Here is a 23,808-nt window from a genome sequence, read left to right on the forward strand (position 1 = left end):
AAAAAGCCTAAGATATATTAAATGAAATAAATAAATAAATGAAATATACAAGATGCAGAATCGAATAGGAAAAAGTCCATTTGCATTTTTGAAAAATGAATGGGAGGAAAAATATATATATATATGTCCAGAAAAATTCTGGGAAGCTACTTAAAAAACTAGTAAATAGTGGACTCTTAAGAGTCCAAATGGGAGGCAAGTAGAGATGGAAAAGGCATTGGGGTTTTTTGTTTTTTTACTATTTGAATTTTTCTTTAACTATCTGAATTTTTCCCCAGGCACAGAAAACTTTGAACTCCTTTTTTTTAAATGAATTCAACAAAAGATCATCTCCACCAAGGCACACTGAACAATAAAGACACAAACTTCAAGGCAGGTTTCTTTTTGTTCAAACATTTACTGAACACAAACACCATTTTTTTTCCTTTTACACAGCAATACTGTTAGTTTCAAATTAGCTGGGCTATTAGGACTGTCATTTGCCACGAAATTAAAAATGATTCTACATGTCAAACTCAAATAGAAAATGTCATGCAATATATAAATCACTAACAGACCTTTGGTGCAGTCAGCAAGTTTACTATGTTTATTAAAGTCACGTAAATGGTTTGACAAAAGTGCACAATAGAATGACATCACTGGTTTGTTATAAATCACAGTGAATTACTAGAATACAACAATGTAGTTCCTCTACATGGAGGATTACAGGATGGGGTGAATATTATAAAGGATAGGATCTTTTCAACACATTAGGCCAGTCAGATTTTACTCCCCAACTTATGTACCTTTGAAAAGACTGGTTAGCAAAGCTGAGGGGTTTTCCTCCTCTTTTCTCCTCTACCAATTACTAATAAGCCACAACAAAAAAAGCCATGCACAAATTTTACAACACCTGATAAAAAACAGATACAAAATCTTGTTTACTTCATCACTTGGCAAAGCTTGCATCTTCGCTCCTTCATTTTTCTGATTAGGCCACTTGTCACATAACTCACCCCTAAATGAAAAGCTGTTAATAATTTAGCATTACTCACCCCTGCACACACATCAAGATACACTCCCCATAACCATCAAGTCCATGTCCCTTCCCTGCACATTAACACAAATGAACACACCACAAACCTAGGACTAGAGACATTTACTTTACAATTTTAAAAATTAATATATACAGCATCACTATCAGTGTATTTATTTCAGATCCCATATTTGAGAGAGGGGATGCTGTACATACAACCGAGCCCATCTGAAGATTTGGGCAAATCTGCCAGAAATGTATGAGGAAGGCCCTGCGATGTGCCATACATAACCAGGTGCTTTCTACCTTCCAGGGAGGAACCCAGAACAGAGCTGTGCATTTCCAGAGCAGGAATAAACACAGAGCTTAACATCTTATGGGCTAGTAACTTTTCATAGAGCGAAAGGCATAGTTTTGTCTTCTTTAATTCATTTTCATGTTACAGCATAGTCAGTGAAGAAAACAGAATAGTCATCTGTACATAGATACATATGGCTAGCCTAAAAAGGAACATTTAAGATCTTTACAGAAGATCTACCATAAAAACAAGTCCTTTATTATACTCTTATCCATCTACTCACTAGTTCAATCATTGGCTGCTTCTAAACCCAGCAAACTGTAATCCGAGGTCCAGCAACTCACTCCTCACCCTGTCCCATTCCAAAAAAAAAAAATGCTTCTGCATGAATAATCCAAAATGGTCTTACCCATAAAGTAGCTGCCTCAAACTATAGTGGAGACTGGAGACAGAGTGTTGTTCCCTTGGGATTTGGATTTTTAAAGACACTTCCCAAATGCAGAGTTGATACTCAGGGAGCTGCTGTCCCCAAATCATGTTACTTCAAACAGACTATCGTACCTATCTAAATTCCTCATAATTGTCAGCTACTAATCAATTATTAGTGTAATGAAATAAAACTCTTCCCAGAAATCCAGAAATGAGCAAGACCAAAGCTTGCTTTTTGGTTGGTTGGTTTGTTTGAGGTTCCCACAGCAAAGAACCTTAAGGTAGTTGGACTGTGGCCTGCTAGAGCCATCCAGGGTAGACTGAAAAAAACTATGTTGTGTCAGAGTTCTTAAATAAAAAATTTCCCCCTTCTTTATCAATTGGGGGAATGGGTTTGCTGCCCATTCCTTGATTTAGAGACCTAAGGTCAAGAGTTCAAGGTCACCAACTCCATTAAAAGCTTACACTTTTACCCACCTAAGTTTCACGTGGTTTGCCCAGGTATTCATCCACCTGGGCCTCTAGTTCAGCCTAATTCATAGGACAAGTACTGAGCAAGACAAGTTTTAACTTCATCTGTAATATCGTCAAGGAAGACTTCTAATCCAAAGCATACTTCTACCAATAATAAACAGAAAGTGACAAAAGTGGCTGGAAATGGAGACAGCCTAGAGTTCTCAAGTGAGCTGAGATACTCAACTATTATTACCAATTTATTTTCCTTAAAACACACACACACACAAACACACACACACACACACACACAACAAAACAAAACTTAAGCTTGGGAAGGATTTGGCTAAACATGTTTAAAATAATCCTACCAAAAACAAATAAAAAACAGGCATGTAAATCACTTGTTTCAAGAATGGTTTTATACAGATGTTTCACAATACATATTTGGATTTATTTTACAAGACAAAATTAGATCCTTAGCAATAGAGTGCACAATGTCCTACTACACTATAGTAAAAAATTTGTTACCATTAGCAGAGTTCATAGTTTATTCCACTGTCTTCCTTCTCCAACTCTGTCAGCATTTCAATCAGCAGCTCTACTTTCTCCAGCATTCATCCCTTCTCAAAAACAGTCATTAAATTTTGATGTCTGAATATGTACATGTGATCATTATCCTCATTTTATAAATAAGCAATATCTAAAATAGTGCTGGTCCTGGGTAGCCAAAGAGATGAAATGATTTTTAAAACATGCAATATTATCTGATATTTTAAGTGTTGGTGTTTAAAAATCATACACATTAATAATGGAACTAACTGAACACCAAGTATCACAGCTACTCCTCAGACTGTCAAAGAAGCAGGCCTTGAAATCTAAAAAACACAGAGTCTGATCTAAGCTGTGGAAAAGGCGGGATTCACTCACCTTGAGGCCATGCATTTTCTCTTTCAGGCCATGAGAGTTGCCAAGAGCAAGGTACAGGGTTTCCTTGATTATGCCAGGAGGAGCAAGGCCGGTAATTTTAAAATTAGGGCTCATTCAAATACCACCCTTTAAACCATCCTAAAAGCCCTCCTTGTAAAAACCTCAGGTTGGGAACACAGAAATATATTACGACGACAGAATTTACCATCAAAACATTCCTAGCTGAAGCAAGAAGAACACGAAGAATTAACTACAGTAGCTGTAAAGGTATCTTGCATTCTTGGGGGGGAAAGTTTTTAAGCTTCCCACCTTCCATTCCCTCCCACCTTTCAAACTATTTCATTTCGTGGGGTATCTTTTATTTAAGGCCCTAGGTGCTAATTTTGGCTTGGTCATTGTATTTTATACTGATCCAACTGCAACCCTTCTCTTATACTTCACAAAACAGTACACATACATTCAATGACCACTGAAACCGTACAAGTTTGGGGGTTTTTCTGTTTTTGTTGTTTTAGTTTATATCTGATGTTACTATGTCATCATAATGCTTTTCATTAAAGAAAAAAAAAAAAAGCTGCAGGTCTTCACTTACAGTACCATGCACTATGAGTAGCTAAGGCATTCATTTGGCACTAAAGAGAAAAATACAGATATAGCTAATCTTATCATTTTTAACATCGATAGGTGTGTACCCTCTACTTGAATTTCTGTGATGCTTAAAAGATAATCACAGAATACTCTTTTAATCCAACAGTTAAAACGCTGCCATTAAAACAGAACAGAAAAAACAGAGACCTCTGCGCAGCCTATCAGAATCTGTGACATTTTGTGGTTGAAAAACTTGCAGCTCTCACAAAAACATCTTTCAAAGGAGCATTGCAAATTATTTTCATCATCAAAACCATTTAATTTCCTATACCGCACTAGTGATTTTTCTACTAGTTATAAGGGAGACTAAGAAAGCGAAAAAATTACAAATTACAAATATCCTGGTTCCTTTTCATCTGTCATAAACACCTTATTAGGTGGGCACAGACAATGCCCTCTGGAAAAGTAATTTCCAAATTTTAAAAGAGACCACACAGGAGGAAAGGGAGAAAGGGACAAAAATAGAACATATAACTATATTATAACAATTTGTTTCATAAGAAAACACAGCATTCATAATTTTTACATGTCTGTGAGCGGAGTCAAAAGCAGACTGCTGCAATTTAGAGAAATTACATTAAAACAGACTTCAAAGAATTTGAGAATTTAAGCCCTAAAGGCAAGTAGTCCATCAAAATATTCTCTGAAAATTTGCTTTAAGATTATTACTACTTTGTATATACCACCCAGCATAATGCAACAATTTCCATGGATTTAACTTTATGCTTAACTTTATTAAGTAAGCACATTTTCAGATTAATCTGCAGCTATATTTTTTTAAATCCTCCGGATGTTATAATGTGTTGTATCACTCCACATAAATATCTAAGAGAGAAAACTACCTACAGCAGTTTGGCACGTGCAGAACACCTGGGTATCCCGTTACTTTTTATGGTCCTTTTTAGTTGTTTTGCTTCATGAAATCCTCAAAACTGCTGCAAGGATAACACACTGACACAGGCTTAACAGAAATACTTTTGTAGGCAGTTTCTTAAAACATTATCAACTTCAAATCATAAATGTCCCTTGTTACATAAACAAAATATCTTATACTCGTTCCTTAAAAAAAAAATTACAAATAGTCCAATCATTATGTTGTACACCTGAAACTGATAAAACGTATCTCAATTATACTTCGATTGGGAAAGCAAAAGACATAAATGAAGAAAAAAAGAAAGTTAAGTGACCAATATCCAGACACCTTAGATTATAGTTACACCTAAACAATGTGGCTTTGTTTAAAGTGTATTTGAAATCAATAACCGTTATGAGGCAAAAAAGACCAAATACAGAACTAAGGAAGGACGGGGAGGGGGGAAGGGTAGTGGAAAGAAAAGTAGAATTTATGAACACATAATTCTATTGTCTGTGATTAAAGTCCTTTACTTTTTAGCACCACATTAAACGATTTTACATATCCAGTCACTTAATGAAATCCAACAAACTCTTCAAGAGTTCTGGGGATCTGGTCTTGGTAGTTAATGTCATTAGCCCGAACTGCTCGGGCAGCCAGGCACTTGAGACTCATCTTCATCTGAGTTTTAAGTAGTATTTCAGATACCCCAGTGGTACTTTTGTCTAGCGGAGTCTTATTCTGTTTATTTGTCATGTCAGTGTGAGCGCCGGCTTCAACCAAGCTAATGATGATAGAGTGCAAGGTCAAAAAATCACTGATGGGCCTGTTGTACTGCACAATAATGTGAAGGGCACTGTTCCCCTCATTGTCTACAGCATTCACCTCAGCACCACAGTCCAGCAGCAGCTTTGTGACAAGTGCGTTTGGAAAGCTGCAGACATCGTTGGTGTGGAAATCATCAACCGGGGTATTGGAGTTGACAGCTAGATGCAGCAAGGTGAAACCTTCCCGAGTTCTGGGATCAAGGTGAATCAGGTTGTAGATCTGCTTGTTAATTTTGCACTGATCTTCTTCGCTACACTGTGTTTTGGTGGAGATGCACACTAAATACAGAAAGGTATAGAGATTACATTCATAATTGTCCATAGCGTTGTGGACATCAGCATCTGGAATATTTTTTACTCTGTTCATACTCTGTTCTATTTCCAAAACGCTGCATCTCAAAACACATTCTATGTCTGGGGCCTTCACAGTTTCATTCAAATGTATCATCTGTGAGAAAACTTGAGCGAATCGAAGAAGATCCTTGTGGGTATTCCTGTTGCCTTTCTGTCTCAGGTGCAAGGCGTGCAGCCACAGCTTGATACACTGTTCAAATTCCATGTTATCCGCATAAACAGCTCCCCTGTAAATGATGGGATGGGACACATCAATATTGTCAGCACCTAAAATCCGTTCCCGAACTATAAGGCCTTCCATATGAAGAGCATCTCTGTCTTGCCGAATGGATTCCAGTTCCTGAGGATTTCTACATTCTGTTCTATTCCCATAAGCATGGATTGGTGGGAGAACCTCTTTCTCCAGAATGTTATCACCATCTTGAAACCTCTCCAACATGGCTAAATATAAATAGTGGTACGTCTTCATGATGTCATAGTTCTCACGGTCGTTTGCAAAGGAGGCACCCAAGAGTTCCAAAGCTTCAATCCGACTTCTTCGGTCACAATCAGCATGAGAGAGCAACAGTTCGACGACATCAGCTTTACAGCTTTCGGCAGCTACTTTTAATGGCGTCATCCCATGGCCATTCACCACTATAGCAGCGCGCCATTTTATCAGCTCTTTCACAATATCTATGTGCCCGGCTTCTGCTGCAAAGTGCAGTGCGGTGGCTCCACAATGTGCTTTAGCATTGGGATCGGCACGTTGTTCTAGAAGGTATCTCACCACGTCAGTGTGTCCCTTATATGCTGCAATCATCAGGCAGGTGTTGTCGTATTTGTTGGCAATGCTGATGTTGGCATTATTTTCAACCAAGTATTTCACAATGTCCAGCCTGCCATCAAAGCATGCTGCCCGCAGAGGGGTTGAGTTAGTCACTGTGGTGTGGTTCACGTTGGCTCCGTGGCTGACTAGAAGTTTAACAACTTCAAAATGTCCGGCTCCTGCTGCACACCAAAGAGCGGTAGCCCCGTCAATGACGTACCTATTCGTGAAGAGAACCAATAGTCAGAAAACGGAGGCCACTAACCTAAGTACAAAGAATAGATTCGTTTGCACCAACCAAAACTTCAACCTACCAAACATTAATACAACATTAGTTTGGGTGAAAATAAAATCAGGTAACTTAAATAAAACACTCTGCATTGTACTTATACTAAGTAGAAGCTCAGGAAATGTTAGTTATTGCCGTTATTGCTGAAGTATATAATCCTAAAAAAGAGAAAACCGTAAACCAACTTTCTACTAACAAAAGTAAATACATTTCAGAAAACAGAGGAAACGCATGGAGGTTCATAACTTCTTTACCACCAAGTTGATGCACTGGCTCTTAAGGAAAAACCTGTTGTTCCTTCCCAATATTCCCCAGGTACCTACAGTTTCTCCCAAAAGGTCAGCAAGAAAGCTATCCTAGTCCTCATATTAAGAGTGTTAGAAACTCCTTTAGGAAAAAAAAATATTTAAGCAGATAATTTTCCCCTAAGATTATATCTAAGCTAATCAAATCTACGTCTACTACAGCAATGAGAATGCAAAAACCCCCTGCTCCATATAATACAAAAGGATCACATAAACATGATACTGAGCAAAAGATGTCAACCGAACATAGTACATATTATATTACTACATTTATAGATCTATCTGTAGTGTTAGAAGTCAGGACACTGTTTACTTTTAAGGGGAATAGATAGGAGGAGGAAGCACAAAGGACTTTAGTAAATAAATATATTCACTTTGTGAAATTTGTATACAATTTCAATTAGTGCATTTTTCTCCATCTGTTCTACTCCAATTTAAATCTTAAAAACGTGTGTGTGTGTGTGTGTGTGTGTGTGTGTGTGTGTTGTGGGTTTATGTACGTTCCTCAACTAAACTACTAGGGGAATATAATAACAGCAGGAAACAAGTAGCACTTTCCTAAAAGCAACTGAGCATCTTCCCTGACCTTCAGCCCATGTTTGTACTTTTTGGCTTCACAGTCATCACTCACTGGTATGTGCTAGATTCACTACTTATATAGAATTAGACTCTTGCTAGAAGGCCAATTTTCCCCAGGTTTCTACCTTCCATTTCTCCCCAACCTCAATTTTTCAATTGTTTTTCCTATTACTGACCATCAGACATAAAAAAGTAGTTTTTTGCTGCAGATACTTAGATCTACTGTGCCCGAACCACTAAAGTAAGTATACTTGCAAGTGTTAAGGAAAAAGGTCAATCAAAAGCAGTATTTACTAGAACAAGTAAATATTTATACCAAAAACCTCATTGCTGAGCTTCTCACTATACAATCTAATGTTATAACACAGGTCAGACTGTATCTTCCATGAAGTTAAAGAATATAATCCCCCTGGTATAATATAAATATCATAGCTTACCCCAATTAATCACCCCCCCTCAAATACCACTCTCCATGGTTTCTGCTGAAAACAAAAGACCCAGTTTATAATAATTCAAGCAATTACTTCTAAGGTTTCATATAATGACACAAAATGACGCAAAAGCCTTCTAACAAGTGCCTATGGAGCTGCCTACGAGAAAGGCTGTAGGACTAACTGGGAAGAAGCTTAAAACTATTGGAAATGTCCTAAATCTTGATCTGGGTAGTGCCTACATGGGTGGATATTTAGGAAAATTACTCCTCAAACTGCACACTTAAGATCTGTGCATTCATTCTATTGTATGGAAGACAAACCTCGAGAAAGAAAAAAGCAGGTTTCTAAAGTTTCTTTTTTAAAATGCCATTTAATTGTGGGGTTTTTTCGTTTGTTTTAATATTTTGTTTATTTATTCAAGAGAGAAAGAGAGGCAGAGACATAGTCAGAGAGAGATGCAGGCTCCATGCAGGGAGCCTGATGTGGGACTCTAGAATCATGCCCTGGGCTGAAGGCAGGCACTCAACCACTGAGCCACCCAGGCGTCCTCCCATTTAATTGTTAATTGATTTTTTAAACTAAAGTGTAAGTCCAGAGACACCTAGGTAGCTCAGTGGTTGAGCATCTGCCTTCAGCTCAGGGCATGATTCCAGGTCCAGGAATGGAGTCCCACATTAGGCTCCCCGTGGGGAGTCAGCTTCTCCCTCTGTGTCTCTGTCTCTCTCTCTGTGTCTGTCATGAATAAATAAATAAAATCTTGTAAATAAATAAATAATAAAGTATAAGTCCAGAAAATAGACATTACATCAGTGACAGTTTTCAGCAGTTGCCAACTATACCTTTTGCAAACAATTAAAATTCACTTACTAACATTTTTTTAAGACTTTATTCATTCATGAGAGACACAGAGAGAGAGGCGGAGACACAGACAGAGGGAGAAGCAGGCTCCCCGCAGGGAGCCCGATGTGGGACTTCATCCCCATGATCCCCAAACCCAGGATCATGCCCTGAGCCAAAGGCAGAAGCTCAACCGCTAACCCACCCAGACGTCCCTCATTTATTAACATTTTTATTGCCACGATAATACAAAGTTAAAAAAATTTTTCTTTCACTGTCCAAAAAAGTACCATTTACAAAAGCATTAGAAAATAACAGTATCTAGTAATAAATCTAATGAAAACTGTGCAAGACCTCTTAACTGAAAACTATAAAACATTCCTGAGACAAATTAAAGACCTAAATAAATGGAGAAATATTCCATATTCATAGTTTAGAAGACTCAATAGTGTTAAGATGTCAATTCTCTACCAAAATGATCTACAGAGTCAATGCAATCCAAATCAAAATCTCAGCAGGGGCAGGTGTGTGTGTGCGTGCATGTGTGAGCATGCAGGCACATCCACATACGTAGAGACTGACAAGTCAACTCTAAAATGATATAGAAATCCAATTGACCTAGAATAACCAAAATAATCTTGAAAGAAAAAAAAGTTGAAGGACAAACTACAGTTAATTAAGATAATGTGTCACTGGCACAAGGGCAAACATATCACTAAAATAAAAAAACCTCCCAAAATAGATTTACACAGATAGTCTCTTGATTTATAATAAAAGCTCCCCTGAAAACCGTAGAAAGTGTCATCTTTTTAAAAACTGATCCTGCTCCAAAGAAGACATACAAACGGCCAACGGACAACATGAAAAAATGCTTAAAATCACTCAGCATCAGGGAAATACAAATAAAAACCACAATGAGATACCACCTCATACCAGTCAGAATGGCTAAAATGAACAAGTCAGGAAAGGACAGATGTTGGGGAGGACATGGGGAAAGGGGATTCCTTGTACACTGTTGGTGGGAATGCAACTCTAGAAAACAGTATGGAGGTATAGCCACTCTATGTATGGAGGTTCCACAAAAAGTTGAAAATAGAACTATCCTATAACCCAACAACTGCACTACTGGGTATTTACCCCAAAGATACAAATGTAGTGATCCAAAAGGGCACCTACACCCCAATGTTTACATGGGTCCAATGTAATGTCCACAATAGCCAAACTATGGAAAGACCCAGATGTCCATCAACAGATGAACGGATAAAGAAGATGTGGTATATATACAAACAATGGAATACTATTCGGTCATCAAAAAAATGAAATCTTGCCATTTGCAACAATGTGGATAGAACTTGAGGATAAGTCAATCAGAGAAATAAGTCAATCAGAGAAAGACAATAATCATATGATCTCACTGACGTGAAATCTAGATAACAAAACAGAATCTTAGAGGAAGAGAGGGAAAAATAAGACAAAATCAGAGAGAGAGACAAACCTTAAGAGACTCTTAATCACAGGAAGCAAACTGAGGGTCCCTAGAGGGTAGACGGGTGGGGGGACTGGGTAACTGGGTGATGAACATTAAGGAGGGCACGTAATGTAATGAGCACAGGGTGTGATATAAGACTGATGAATCACTGAGTTCTACCTCTGAAACCAATAATACATTATATATTAATTAACTGAATTTAAATAAAATTTTTAAAAAGTTTTTTTAAAAAGTTAAAATAAGTAAATAAAATTTAAGAAACTGGTCCTGAAGCAACTAGGTATCTGTATGGGAAAAAATTAACTTTGACTTCTACTTCACACCATGCATAAAAATTGTAGCACAGATCTATGTGAAGAACCAAACCATAAAATTTCTTTAAAAAAAAAAGTAGACTATCTTCATGACCTTGGAGTTAATGACTATTTCTTAAACAGAATGTTAAAAAAGTGCTAATCATAGAAAAAACTGATTTATTGGGCTTCATTAAAATTAAAGAATTTCAATTCAGTAAAAGATGTTATGAAGAAAGTGAATATGCAATCCACTCACTGGGAGAATATATTTATTTACATTGAATGTACTTAACATATCAATAAAAGGCAAACAACCTAACTAAAAAATGGGTGAAAAGACTAAACAAGTATACTTCACAAAAGAAGATGAATTCAAGTGACCAATAAACATATGAAAAGATGTTCAAGGTAACTACTTGAGAGGGGAATGCGAATTAAAACCAGGAGTTACCGGATACACAGATACCAGAATAGGTCAAATTAACTGACATGACAGTACTAAGTGTTGGCCAGGATGTGAAGCAACAAAACTCTCATTGCTGGTAGGAATGTAATTTGTTTCAACCACTTTCAGGAAAACTGTTTAGCAACAACTATTAAAGTTAAAAATACACCAAACCCCATGACCCAGCAATTCCACTCTTCAGCATACACTGAAGAGTAGTGAACACAAATACCCACCAGTGAAGACGTATACATAAAAATGTCCATAGCAGCTTTATCCATAATAAATAGTCAAACACTTGAAATAACTAAAATACCTGTGTTCAGGATAAATAAGTTGCCATATATTCATACAACAGAATACTACAAAGCATAAAAATAAACCAGTGACACACACAACGGCACAGATGAGTCTCACAATGTGTTAAGCAAAAGAAAAGCCAGACAGAAAAGAGGACACTGTGATTTCCTTGATAGGAAGTTCAAGGATAGGCAAAACTAGTCTACGGTGATAGAAGCCAGGATAATCATTACTTATGGAAAGGGAAAGGAGAGGAACTGACTGAGAAGGGGCAAAAGGGAAACGTTGAGTGATAAAAACGTCTTGTATACTGATCTACAAAGTGTTTACATGGATGTAAACATACTAAAATTTTATCAGATTGTGCACTTAAAATTATGCACTTTACTAGATGTTACACCTTAACTAAAAAGAATCATAATTCAAAGCAAAAATGAGAAAAAATTAAAAATACTCAAAAATGAACACAAATAGCTAACAAATATCCTTTAATGTGCTAGGGACTCACTGTGTTAAGTGCTCAATATGCAATGTATCTCATGTAATCCTCATAATAACCTCCCAATAACCCTACAAGATTGACACATTATGTTTATTTTACAGATATATAACTAAAAAGTTTACATGAGATTAAAATACAAAAGTACTCTAGAAACTACAAACTGCATGAAATGTAAGGAAATAATACATGCCATTGTTCAAACACTATTTCAATTTAAAAGACATTTTTTTCAAAAAAATTTTAAAAATTAAAAATAAAAAGCATTTTTAACTAATTAATAACAGTGATCTATCAAAAAATTAATAGAGTTAATATGTAGTTACATTTACATAGTTAAATGTTTCCTTGCACTTTAAAAATATAAAAATGTTATATGCCAGGAATATCAACCTAAACCATGTAAAACTCAAAAATCTTAGATTAAAATAGCATTCATATACATTATCTTTAACTCTCAAAAAAACCATAAAAGATAAACGTAACCCTCATTTTAAAGATGAACAAAGAGAGACAAAAAGTGATTAAAATATTTTTCTCACCTCAAACTTTCCAAAGTTAATGATTAGGAATAAAAATCAAATTACAAGTATATATTTCACTTGGTTTTTGTAACAGTTTAATACTTTTCATGATGTAGCCTAATCATTTCCACTTTTCCATATAGTGATGTGATAGAAGCCTCCATCTATTTTTATTGAGGCAATTAAAATTTTTAAATATTTTAGGACAAAAATATTCACTGCAGAATGTATTAGAAAATGACTAGTCCTTCAGAAACATTAGCCTTGAGCAAATTTTGAATTCCTATATCTAAATGAAAACATTAAACAGATTAAAGGAAATTATAAGCCTAAAACCTATGACATTCCTTTGTCCGTAGACTTCAACTGAAATAATGAGCGTAGACTTCCTCAAAACAACATACCAAACACATTTATAACAGAAAATAAAAATATGATAAAATTAATGCAACGTGTACTTAGTCCTATTGGAGAAGTATTAAAAAACAATGATCTTTCTAGATGAAGTCCAACATGGCAATGCAAACTCTCTATTATGTATTTCACTTTAAAAATCAAGAAATTGGGGGGTGCCTGGGTGACTCAGCAACCCTTGTGATTTCAGCTCAGGTCAGGATCTCAGGGTGGTGAGATTGAGCCCCCCATGGAGCTCCAGGCTCAGGACAGTCCCCTAGAGATTCTCTACCCCTCTCCCTGCCCCTCCCCCACCCCCATTTATTTATTTAGAGTGCATGTGCTATAAATAAATAAATAAATAAATAAGTAAGTAAATAAATAAAATCTTTTTTCAAAAATATGAAGAAATCAAGGTTCCTGGCTGGCCTCCATTGGTAGAGTGTATCACTCGATCTCGGGGTCATAAGTTTGAGCCCTATGCTGGGTGTTGAGATTACATTAAAACATAAAATAATTACATAAATTAATAAAATAAAAATAAACTATAATCTGATATTCACCTTTTTACACAAAACGTACACATCACATGATGGAAACACCTCACATAAAAGATAACATTTCTGATCACAAAACTAAGCTCAAACTATTTCCTGGTTCAATTTGAAATAAAAATGTCTGATTCAAATATATGAAATGGAAATAAAATTCATTAAATGTAAATGATCAACACTTTATTTTAGCCAAAGTCCTTAAAAAAATCATTTATTAGATCAAATATAGTTCCTTGAAATATATACTGCCTGGCAATGATTTTTAAATGAAGCCAAATGATGATGTGCCCCCCCTCATGCCTGTCCTCTACCTGAACATTGAAAGTATTAGTACTAGCGCCAACTTTAAAAGTAAGAGAACTCAACAAAAAGCCTCGGAATTCCCAGAGGTCCTGTTCTCCTTCCCATCCATGTCAGCAAACCTCTTTTAGGACCAGGGTTCCCTTAAAAACTCTGGCACAGAGCTGTCAGGCCCTAGGAACTCAGGCCAGCACACTATTCCATGGTCACATGACACCTCGCCTTTGTTCTGTTCCATTTCTGTAACATTCTCAACAGTTCCCCATTCTCCAACTAAAGGTTCTTTCATTTCTACTCAAGTAATTTTCCTTGCCCACTCATCTGTCAATCTTAGTCTTCACATATTAAGACATAAGTAAGACGATCTCAAATGCTACCCTTAAAAATATGAACAAGGGCTCAACTATCACCATAGGGCTTGACCTAGGGAGGCAGTCCCTTCCTCCTTGAGACTCTTATGAATCCACTTTAGTTTCTTAGGGTATTATAGACATTTTTAGGCAGAACATACACTTCTACAAAATTTTTAATAAGCTATTTATTTTATAAATGTCTTCCTCTCTCACACACAAAACATGCTGTACCAAACCCATAATTATACAGATAACCACTGCTTAGGATAAAGCTAAGAAGTGAAACTTTTTTTGAAATGTTAGGCTAATGACTGGATAGGTAATGAACAACGTGACAAAAAATTGTGAAGATGTGTGTACATAAGTGACTAAAAACTAGAAAACACTGATCTACTTCAGCACACACAGAGAACCTGTTAGTCCCCACCTGGCCATGATTCTCAAGTGCCAATGGAATCTAAAGGGAGATTTAGCTAAGTACCTCTCAAAAGCCGGCCCCCAAGGGGTGAGTTGAACTTCATATTGTTAACACCTCATTCGGACTATTTTCACAATGTCTGGAATGAGTGCAAAGTAAAATCATGACATTTGCAAATAACACTCTTTCATCTAGTTCTGAAATGCCAAATGACTGGAATAAACTGCAAAATCTCACAGAGTGGTGTGAGTGGGCAGAAAGGTGACCATGAACTTCAATTCTCCTCTATTAACTGGTAAGCTCCTCAAAGGTAGAGCCCTCCTTACATTGTTTTCTGTATCCTCCACAGAAGGTTTAAGAGGGATAGGCCCATCGCAGGCATTTATTAAGTAAAATTCTCAACCACCTTTACACAACAGCCAATAAATTCATAATTATAATAATCCATAAACAAAAAACATAGATCGAAAAATGATCAGCCAAAATCACATGTGACTGAACCATTTGCAATGCAGTTACCTCTATAGGATTTTTGATTATTTTACACAAGGACCATCAAAATCTGGCCTCCACCTCTCTCCAGTCTCCTATAGTCTCCTTCTTAATTTCCCCAGCTTGAATCTCTTCCTACAACCACAATGAAACATTTGTCACTGCAAGTTCACCATGCCGCTGCCCCTTCTTCTTACTTCCTGTAAGGCCCAACTCAAACATCACCTCCCTGGAGAAGCCTTCCCTGATTCCCCCAGGCAAAGCGGAGCACCTCTCTTCTCATCCTCCCACAGCAGGTCCAACAGACTTCTAAAACTAAATGGCATGACATCTGCAATCACTCACTTATGTATCTATTTCTCTGTCTCCCCCCACTAGACCATCTTCCTCCACAGTGGGAACAGTATGTTACTCACCTCTGCATACCCAATCCCCACCGCATTGCCCAGCACACGGTAGGAGTTCCGTACGTGTTTGCCACCTGAACTCTTTAATTTCACTGCCCAGCGCAGAATACTGGGCAAGTATATAGGCTCAATGTTTATTTGTAGTCATTTCTAATAATTTCAAGTTCTTTTAATTCCATCTCAAAAGACCTTTCTCTTTGATAGTAAAAAAGATGGCAAGGGATGCCCGGGTGGCTCAGCGGTTGAGCATCTGTCTTCAGCCTGGGGCCTGATCCTGGAGACCCAGGCTCGAGTCCCACACTGGGCTCCCTGCATGGAGCCTGCTTCTGCCTCCGCCTGTGTCTCTGCCTCTCTTCCTCCCCCCACCCCGTCTTATGAATAGATAAATAAAATCTTAAAAAAAAAAAACAAAAACGGCAATAAGCAAAGCCTTTACAAATGCTTTAGGAGACCATTTTTTTCTCACCACTACCCTCTCCTCACCCAAACAGGCCTCCGCAAGCTCCTTAGCCGGGGTGTCCCTGCAGCTGTTCCTGAGATGCCTATTCCAATGAATGCATGTGCCTATACAACTGGAACGGTACTGGAAGTTCAGGGGTCATTCCGTGTCACTCCTTGTCTAGGTATAGGAAAGGCTGTGGGAACGCAGGGAGTTCCAGAAAGGACACAGAAACCGGTAAGAGAAAGCAGACACAATCAGGGTGCCATCTTTAATCAACAGGAAAAAAAAAAAACAAAAAACAAAAAACCCATCTCCTTGATGTGTTGGGAGAGGATACAGGAGATTAACCACCAACACAGGCTATTGTTTCATTAAAAGTAATACTCTAAAATATTCTGCTCTCATCTACAGCAGAAGAAAAAGCTTTTATTATTTAAACCTAAAAAAGAACCGAAATTCAACAATGCCCTAGTCAATCTTCAAGAAGCACTTTTTCAACGAGGGTTTAACCAAGCAGTTTCCAATCACCATAACTGAAGCCACCTATCTTTTTATGCTTGGACCGCATCTACCTCCGACGGAGGGAAATGCCCAAAGAGCTTAGGCACTGGCGCACAAGTCAATGGAAACAAATGCCATCAATGGAGAAGTTCCTGATCTGTTAGACACTTTATGACAAATAGCCCAGCAGGGCAAAGATGGCACACCTGACACTCTGCCTTAAACACTCATTCCTACCCCCCAAAACGTGCACACTTAAACCTCAACAAATTTCAACTATGACAATATGAATTTTTGAACTCCCTCCCTCGAATAAAACACATAGCACTCTCAAGTCTCTCCACGACATCACAGAATAACACGCATTAACAACGGCATTATCTCCTGGTCCAGGTCCAGGGCCGTTTCTGCAGCCAACCCACCTACCCCGGAGCCAAGCTCAAGAGTCAGGACCACCTCTTGGGACGTCTGGCGGCCCGGCCATCCCTCGAGAGGCTGGAGTCCCGGGACCTCGTTCGCACATTAAGGCTCCCACCACCCCCCTCCCCTCCCCACCCCATCCCCCTCCCCGCAACCCGTCGGGAGCGATCCGTCACTTGGAAGGACCAAGACCCCACCAAACAACTCATCAAACAGAGGTCCTCAGTGTTCACTGCCCACCGCGTCCATGTCTCATCTCGCTTGCAACCCCCAGAGCCACAAAGGTAAAAGCTGGGAAAGTGCACCTCCTGCGGACGACCTGCTCACCGCCTCCGTGGGGGGGGGGGGGGGGGGGGACCAGTACCCGCTCCAGATCAAGGCAGAGGGTGTGGCTCCTCAGAAGGGAGGACGGTGGGTAAAGGGGCCGGTGAGGATGAGCAGCAGAACCACGGGATCGGGGATCCCCGAGGGGCTCAGCGGTTGAGCATCTGCCTTTGCCCCGGAGCGTGATCCTGGAGGCCCGGGCTCGAGTCCCACGTCGGGCTCCCTGCGTGGAGCCTGCTTCTCCCTCTGCCTGTGTCTCTGCCTCTCTCTGTGTCTCTCATGCATAAATAAATGAAATCTTTAAAAAAAAAAAAAAACAAACAAACACGGGATGCAGGAGGAGGGGCCCCTGGAAGACGCGGTGGGCATCCGTGCGGCGGCGGCGGCGGCGGGAGGGGTCGGGGCCGGGGCCGGGGTCGGGGTCGGGGGGCACCTACCCGTCGAAGCGGACGGTGCCCGTCTGCTGCGTCTGCACCCGGTAATGCTCCAGCAGCAAGCGCACCACCTTGGCGTGGCCGTTGCGGGCTGCGATGATGAGGGGCGTGGAGCGCTGCCCTCCCTGCTGGCTGACATAGCCCAGCAGGTAGCGGATGTCGCTTTCGGAGCGGTTGAGAAGCAAGGCGGCCAGGGTCAGCACCTTGCCCTCGCTGGCCGCCTTGTAGACGTAGCCGGCCAGGCCCTCCATGGCCGCCGCCAACTCCAACACCCGTTTGGTCGCCACCGCGGCTGCTGCCTGGCGCCCCCGGAGGCCGCGTTCGCCAGCGCTTCCAACCCGGGCCCTCGCAGCCCATTCAACGGGGCGCCGCCGCCGCCGCCGCGCCCAGGCAGCAGCGCGGCCCGCCGAGGGCGCAGACGCGGAGGCGGCCGCGCGCCGCGAGGGGCACGTCCGCGACCCGGCCCGCGCCGCTGCGAGGACGGCGGTCAGGGCCGCCCCCGAGGCCCCAGGTGCCGGCCCCGGGCCGAGGGCATCTCCATGGCGGCCGCCGCCCCGGGCCTCCGGCCGGACCCCTCCTTCCTGCGCGCTGCGACAGGCGCGCGCCCGAGCTACGGGTCGCCGGCCGGGTCTCAAGAGGGCCGCACGCGCCCCGGATGGCGAACCACGGGGCGCGCCTTCCCGCCCGCCTCCCCACCACGCCGCGCCCGGCCCGCCGGGCCTAAGGCCTGAAACGGCCTCCGCGTCCGCGCCGCCGCCTCCTCGGCTGCAGGGAGCCCGCAGGGCCTCGCCCACGGGTGCTCAGAAGCGCCAGACGCCGCCGATGGCCTCGCAGCTCCGCGCCCGGGCGCCTCCGCAGCCAGGCGGAACGCTCCCGCCGCAGCAGCCCCCGAGCTCGGGGCGGACAGGAAGGCGCGCCTCCGCACACTGGGCCGGGAGGGGGCGGGTGCGAGCGGGAGGAACGGTTAAGCCGGGTGTCCCCGCCAAAGCCGCCCGGCCGGCAAACGAGGCCTCGGTGAAGAAAGGTTCTCTGGCGCGCAGCGGGCCGGTCCGCGGCTCGGGCCCGGATGTCCTCGTTGCCCTTGACGCCTGCACGGTCCTCCGAGCTCCCACGCGGCCCCGGGGCTCGCTAGCCCGGGGGCAGAGGCGGGGAGCCGAGCCGATACCTCGGGCGGGCGGGGGAGCCCGGCCCACTCTACCGTGGACGCGGCGGGACCGCTCTGGGCCCTAATGGGGGCGCGGGGACGGGTGGCTCTCCTCTGGGAGGGTCCCTTTGAAGGAAAGGGCGGCGTCCCTGAGCCCTGGAAAAATGCAACACGGAGGACCTGAGGCCGGCCCCAGCCTCGGGAAGGGACTGGAATTCCGGCCTATCCTCCTTGGAGGGGGTTGGGGGGGGTCCCAGTGTGCAAAGGGGGGGGGGCCTGCACCTGCGCTGCAGGGGGGGGGAGGTGTCTGCAAGGAGGGCGAGGTCTGTATCATCCCAGGCTCTCAGCCTCAGCCTGACACAACCTCCCTGTTCTCGCACACCTCCCTCCAAACCCCTCAAGATGTCAGGGTTGGGGGCACCTGCGTGGCTCAGCGGTTGAGCATCTGCCTTCAGCTCAGCTCATGACCCCCGGGTCGTGGGATCGAGTCCCGCACGGGCCTCCCTGCAAGGAGCCTGCTTCTCCCCCTGCACGTGTCTCTGCCTCCTCTCTCTCTCTCTATCTCTGTCTCTCATGAATAAATAAATAAAATCTTTTAAAAGAGAGAGAGAGAAAGATTGTTGGGGTTTGAAGAGCTCATTCATCTAAGGAACACGAGAGGTCTACTAGGCGCCAGGCTCTGCGTGGCACTGGCGATGCCGTGATGGGCAAGATGGACACAGCGCCTTCCCTTCTGGGCCTGTGATGGTTATGAGGAAAATAGAATAAACAAGTAAAGGATAGAGAGACTGGTTGAGTGAGTATCCTCACCATTTACTGGGAAGCAAATAGAGTGATGGGGGAGGGGGGGGCCGCTCATTTGTTTGAGTGGTCAGGTAAGAAGAACAAAGGGTATTCTGGGCAAAGGGAAGAGCCAGTAGGGAAGGCCCAAGAAGGTCACAGGCTTGGTGAGTCAGAAACAGAGGTCGGAGGGGCTGCCACAGGGCGGGCCAGAGGAAGATGATGGGAGGCAAAGTCAGCAGGGTGCAGGTCACCCTGGTGCCCCAGAGCTTGTAGGAAGTGTTTTCAATTCTACTCCTAAGTGTGATGGAGCGTTTGCAGGGTTTTTTGTTTTGTTTTCAAGGGTTTTATTTATTCATGAGAGACACAGAGAGAGGCAAAGACCCAGGCGGAGGGAAAAGCAGGCTCCCTGCAGGGAGCCCGGTGCAGGACTCGATCCCGGTACCCGGGGATTCACAACCTGAGCCGGAGGCAGACGCTCAACGACTGAGCCACCCAGGTGCCCTATCTGCAGGGTCTTAAACTGGAAAGTGACAAGATAACAATTTACATTTTAAAAAAGATCACTCTGGCTGCTTTGTGGAGAATGAACTGTAGGAGGCGATGGTCGAAGCAGGCAGGCCCTTCGGGAGAAAGTCCTGGACTAGTGTAGTAGAGGTGGAAGTGATGAAGCTCCCAGGGTGGTCACAAAATGTACAAGCTCAACAGGAAGGTTTTCCTCTCTCCCGCTTACCTCCCCAGAGGACAATATTTACCCACAGAGGAAGAAAAATACATATATTTGGTCCCAAGGGACCAGGCTGGACTCAATAAGTTCACATAAATTATTTTGTTTGACTCCCTCCTGCCCATGCCAATCCTAGTTGATGAAGGCCCCCCCCTCAGTGGCAGAGCTATTGGTAGGGTTTGGCCACTTCTCAGATTCTCTCCTCCATTGGGGCAGCAGGGTTTCACCTATCAGCAGACCCCTACACAAACATGGTTTCCTTCCCTCCTCTCCCATATGAAACAAAAACAATGTTGAAAATGGGGGCTGACCATAAGGTTCTCCTGGTAGAGTCTGAAATAGCTGGTGAAAGAGGAGGAAGTTGGTTGGTTTCACTCTGAACTTTCAGAACTGGCACAATATCCGGTGCCGACAGGCTGACCCAGGCTTCTTGACCTTTGGGGACTTGGCAGTGACACCTCCAGATGTGTGACCAGAGGCCTCCCTTCCAACTGGTTTCTTTCTCTGGTTCTGTAGAGCAATCAGGCTCCCCACCCTTTCTCTCCACCCCCCACCCCCCAACCCGGCCTTTTTGCCCTGTGTCATTTTTTTTCCCACCTAACTTTTTGAGGAAGGTGATCCAGACATAGGCCCTTTATCCCCCTCAAGTTTTGTTTTCTAAGGGAGACCTGATTCACCCAACTATCCATTGCTGAATAAGAGACTTCCTTCTTCCTCCTCTCACCTTTGCAAGATAATCTAGGCTTTGTGCTAGCACGTAACAGCTCACTTTGGTACTGTCATCGCATGTTTGCTAGGCAGGGTGACTGACTGGATCAAGAGTCGTGTGAGAGAGGGGCTCGGAACTTGCACTGTGTGACCTCCTCCCCCTGATAGGAATACGCTTCTGCTCCAACAGTCCAAAGGCAGAAGTCTTAGGCTGCTCTTGTCTTCTAAATTTACCGCAGTTGCCAACTATAAGGTTCTGGGCTTCCTTGGTTGCTCAATAGCCATTGGCCAACTGGAGACTATTTGGTTGCCTCTATTTACCTGGGCTTAGAGGGTGACATTTCTGTGGTCAGGCTGTGCAAATCTGGAGAGAGGATGTGTCAACAGGACAAAGTTGCTTTCCCAAAGGCCAGAGCCCAGAAATAGTTCCTTGAGTTTCTGACCTCTTCCCCACGCCAATGACAGCAAGCTACTGAGCCACTGAACAACAGTACAATGTAACTGCAACTAGTAGTATCCTGATGGAGGTCCATTTGCTGGTGACCACAAACCGCAACCTTCCACCTGGACCAAAGACAGGACTGACCTTCAGCGCTTCAACTCGTGGGGATTGGGAGGGAGACCTACCAGCAAGAATGAACTATATCTTCCTTCCATGGAGCAGTCCTTTCCCCAAGCCAGGTTGGCCTGGCCTGATAGCTCCGAGTCAGTGGAGTTTCTCAGATTTTGTATAAAGGATGACCAACTGACCCTGAATAGATCTCGGTTGGATTCCCTTCTCCATGGGCTAGCTGTGGCCTTGGACAAGTTTTGACAATGGGGTTAAGAATTACTTTCCTTGCAGGGCTGGTGTGATGGCAACATGCCAGCTCCTTCACCCAGCCTGGTCCTGCAAAGGAGTGCGGGTCAGTACTATTAGTCTCTCTCCTCCTAGGCCCCACCCAACGGTCATCTTCCTATTGTGCCATTGATCTGTTCGAGAAAGGACTCCCCATTCATCTGCATTTTCCCCATAGGAATGAGTTTACTTGCAAGGATGGAAAGTAAATCCACAGTATGCGAAGGGATGAGGAGGCTAATTAACAAGAGTTCAGAAATTCCAACAGAGCTGCAGAAGGAAGATATCAGAAATCAGTGGAAGTGACAACCAAGAAACCACCCATGACCCTTCCCTGTGAGCCCAGAGGACTGGTGGCCTATTCGCCTTTAGCTCCCTGTCCTCTCACTCCTTAACCTTTCCCTGAAAAGCAGAACCAATGATTCTCGGAAACAAACCCTAAGGTGAGGAAGGGGGGAGCCAGTCTGTGCTGTTTTGTAATCCGATTCACCCCAATAGATTTAGATTTACCAGGAGCAGTTTGCAGTAGACAAGTGTGTCTGCTTTTCTTCTAACGCCCTTCCTCCCTGAATCATGACACCAATCAGGTATCCTAGGACAATAATAACAGAAATAACAATGACTAGCTTTTATCGAGTGCTTACTCAGAGTGAACTCTTGAAACAAACAAGAATGTCAACTTTGCATAAGCCTCTGAAGATGCACCATTATCATTCCCATTCTTCAGATAAGGAAACTGAGATACAGATGTTGTGTAGCTTGCCCATGGCCTCATCATCAGAGTGTGGTAGGATGGCAGGATTTGAACTCACGCTGTCTCACCCCCCACCCCTGGCCCTGCTACCAGCCTTCTGTGCCTTCATTTATCCCCCTCTGAGTGGTCCCCACGCAGCTTGCCCTCTGGAGGACCCCAAGGTTTTCTTTGGTCCTGATGGCCACTTCACCTGGGCCAACATGCCAACTGGCTAATCTGATCAGCCCTCCTGAGCTAATGGGGGAGGACTAGAGAAAACCTCCCCTACCACCACCATAACACCCTAAACATTCCTCATTCCTACTTAGCTCAGGTCCAAATCCAAAGCAAAGCCAATCTCATCTGAGAAATCATCCTTAATTTTGCCCTGAGCTTCACGCTACTTCATTTTTTTTTAAAGATTTTATTCATTTATTTGAGAAAGAGAGAGCACGAGAGAGGGGAGGGAGAGAGAGAGGAAGACTCCCCTGCAGAGCAGGGAACCTGACATGGGGCTTCAGGAGATCCCAGGACCCTGGGATCATGACCCGAGCCGAATGCAGATCCTTAACTGACTGAGCCACCCAGGCACCCTTTTATACCACTTTATACCTCTCTTGGAACCTTTCTTCTTTCTAATAATTACCCGGGTCTGTACCGCCCTTTGTAGTCTACAAAACACTTCCTGACCGACCTGATCCACCCACCTCCTCCTAGGCGTCTTAGCCACCTTCTGTAAGTGGGGCGGCACCGAGCATGGTGGTTCAGCACCCTAGCTCTGGAACCTGCTCCACCAGCATCCCAGGTCAGCCACTTGCTAGCTGTGTGAGGAGGGACGAGTTGCTTATTAACTTCTCCACATCTATTTCCTCATCTGTGAAATGGGATAATGGTAGGGCCTCTCCTGCCTGACTGCAAGGGTTGAATGAAAGAAACACACACACACACACACACACACACACACACACACACCCAGAGCAAGCCGGGAACTCAGTTAAGTGTTGCCTATTGTTCTCTCCCTGGATCCTCCTCTAAACTCTATGGGAATAAACAAAGCGAGTCAGTTCTTGTCAGTAAAAATGAGTTTATACCAGATCATCTCTTCGCTCTCTTCCAGCTAATGAATCATATTTATTTATGGACACATCTTAGCTCTTCTGTACTGTAACAACCTGCTACAGGCCCAGGCTTTAAGAGAGGGCCTTGGATACAGTGGTCGGTACTGAAG

At 43.0% G+C, this 23,808-nt stretch overlaps 1 protein-coding gene across 1 annotated transcript; it reads right to left on the minus strand.

Moving 5' to 3' along the window:
- Nucleotides 1–377: 377 nt before the first annotated feature.
- FEM1B (fem-1 homolog B) lies at nt 378–17,905 on the minus strand. The gene is made up of 2 exons (XM_041743543.1): nt 17,654–17,905; nt 378–6,835 (listed from the first exon to the last, which is right to left on the minus strand). The coding sequence occupies exons 1-2, from the start codon at nt 17,899–17,901 to the stop codon at nt 5,200–5,202; spliced, it is 1,884 nt and encodes a 627-aa protein (XP_041599477.1). The 5' UTR covers nt 17,902–17,905; the 3' UTR covers nt 378–5,199.
- Between the last annotated feature and the right edge of the window lie 5,903 nt (nt 17,906–23,808).

This window comes from Vulpes lagopus, chromosome 2, assembly GCF_018345385.1.
Source record: "Vulpes lagopus strain Blue_001 chromosome 2, ASM1834538v1, whole genome shotgun sequence".
In the NCBI taxonomy this organism is placed as follows: Eukaryota; Metazoa; Chordata; class Mammalia; order Carnivora; family Canidae; genus Vulpes; species Vulpes lagopus.

Coding starts and splice junctions, on each gene's coding strand:
- FEM1B (XM_041743543.1), bottom strand. CDS start 17,901: ATGGAGGGCCTGGCCGGCTACGTCTACAAGGCGGCCAGCGAGGGCAAG. Junction 6,836..17,653: donor GGCACCGTCCGCTTCGACGG/GTAGGTGCCCCC, acceptor CTTCACGAATAG/GTACGTCATTGACGGGGCTA.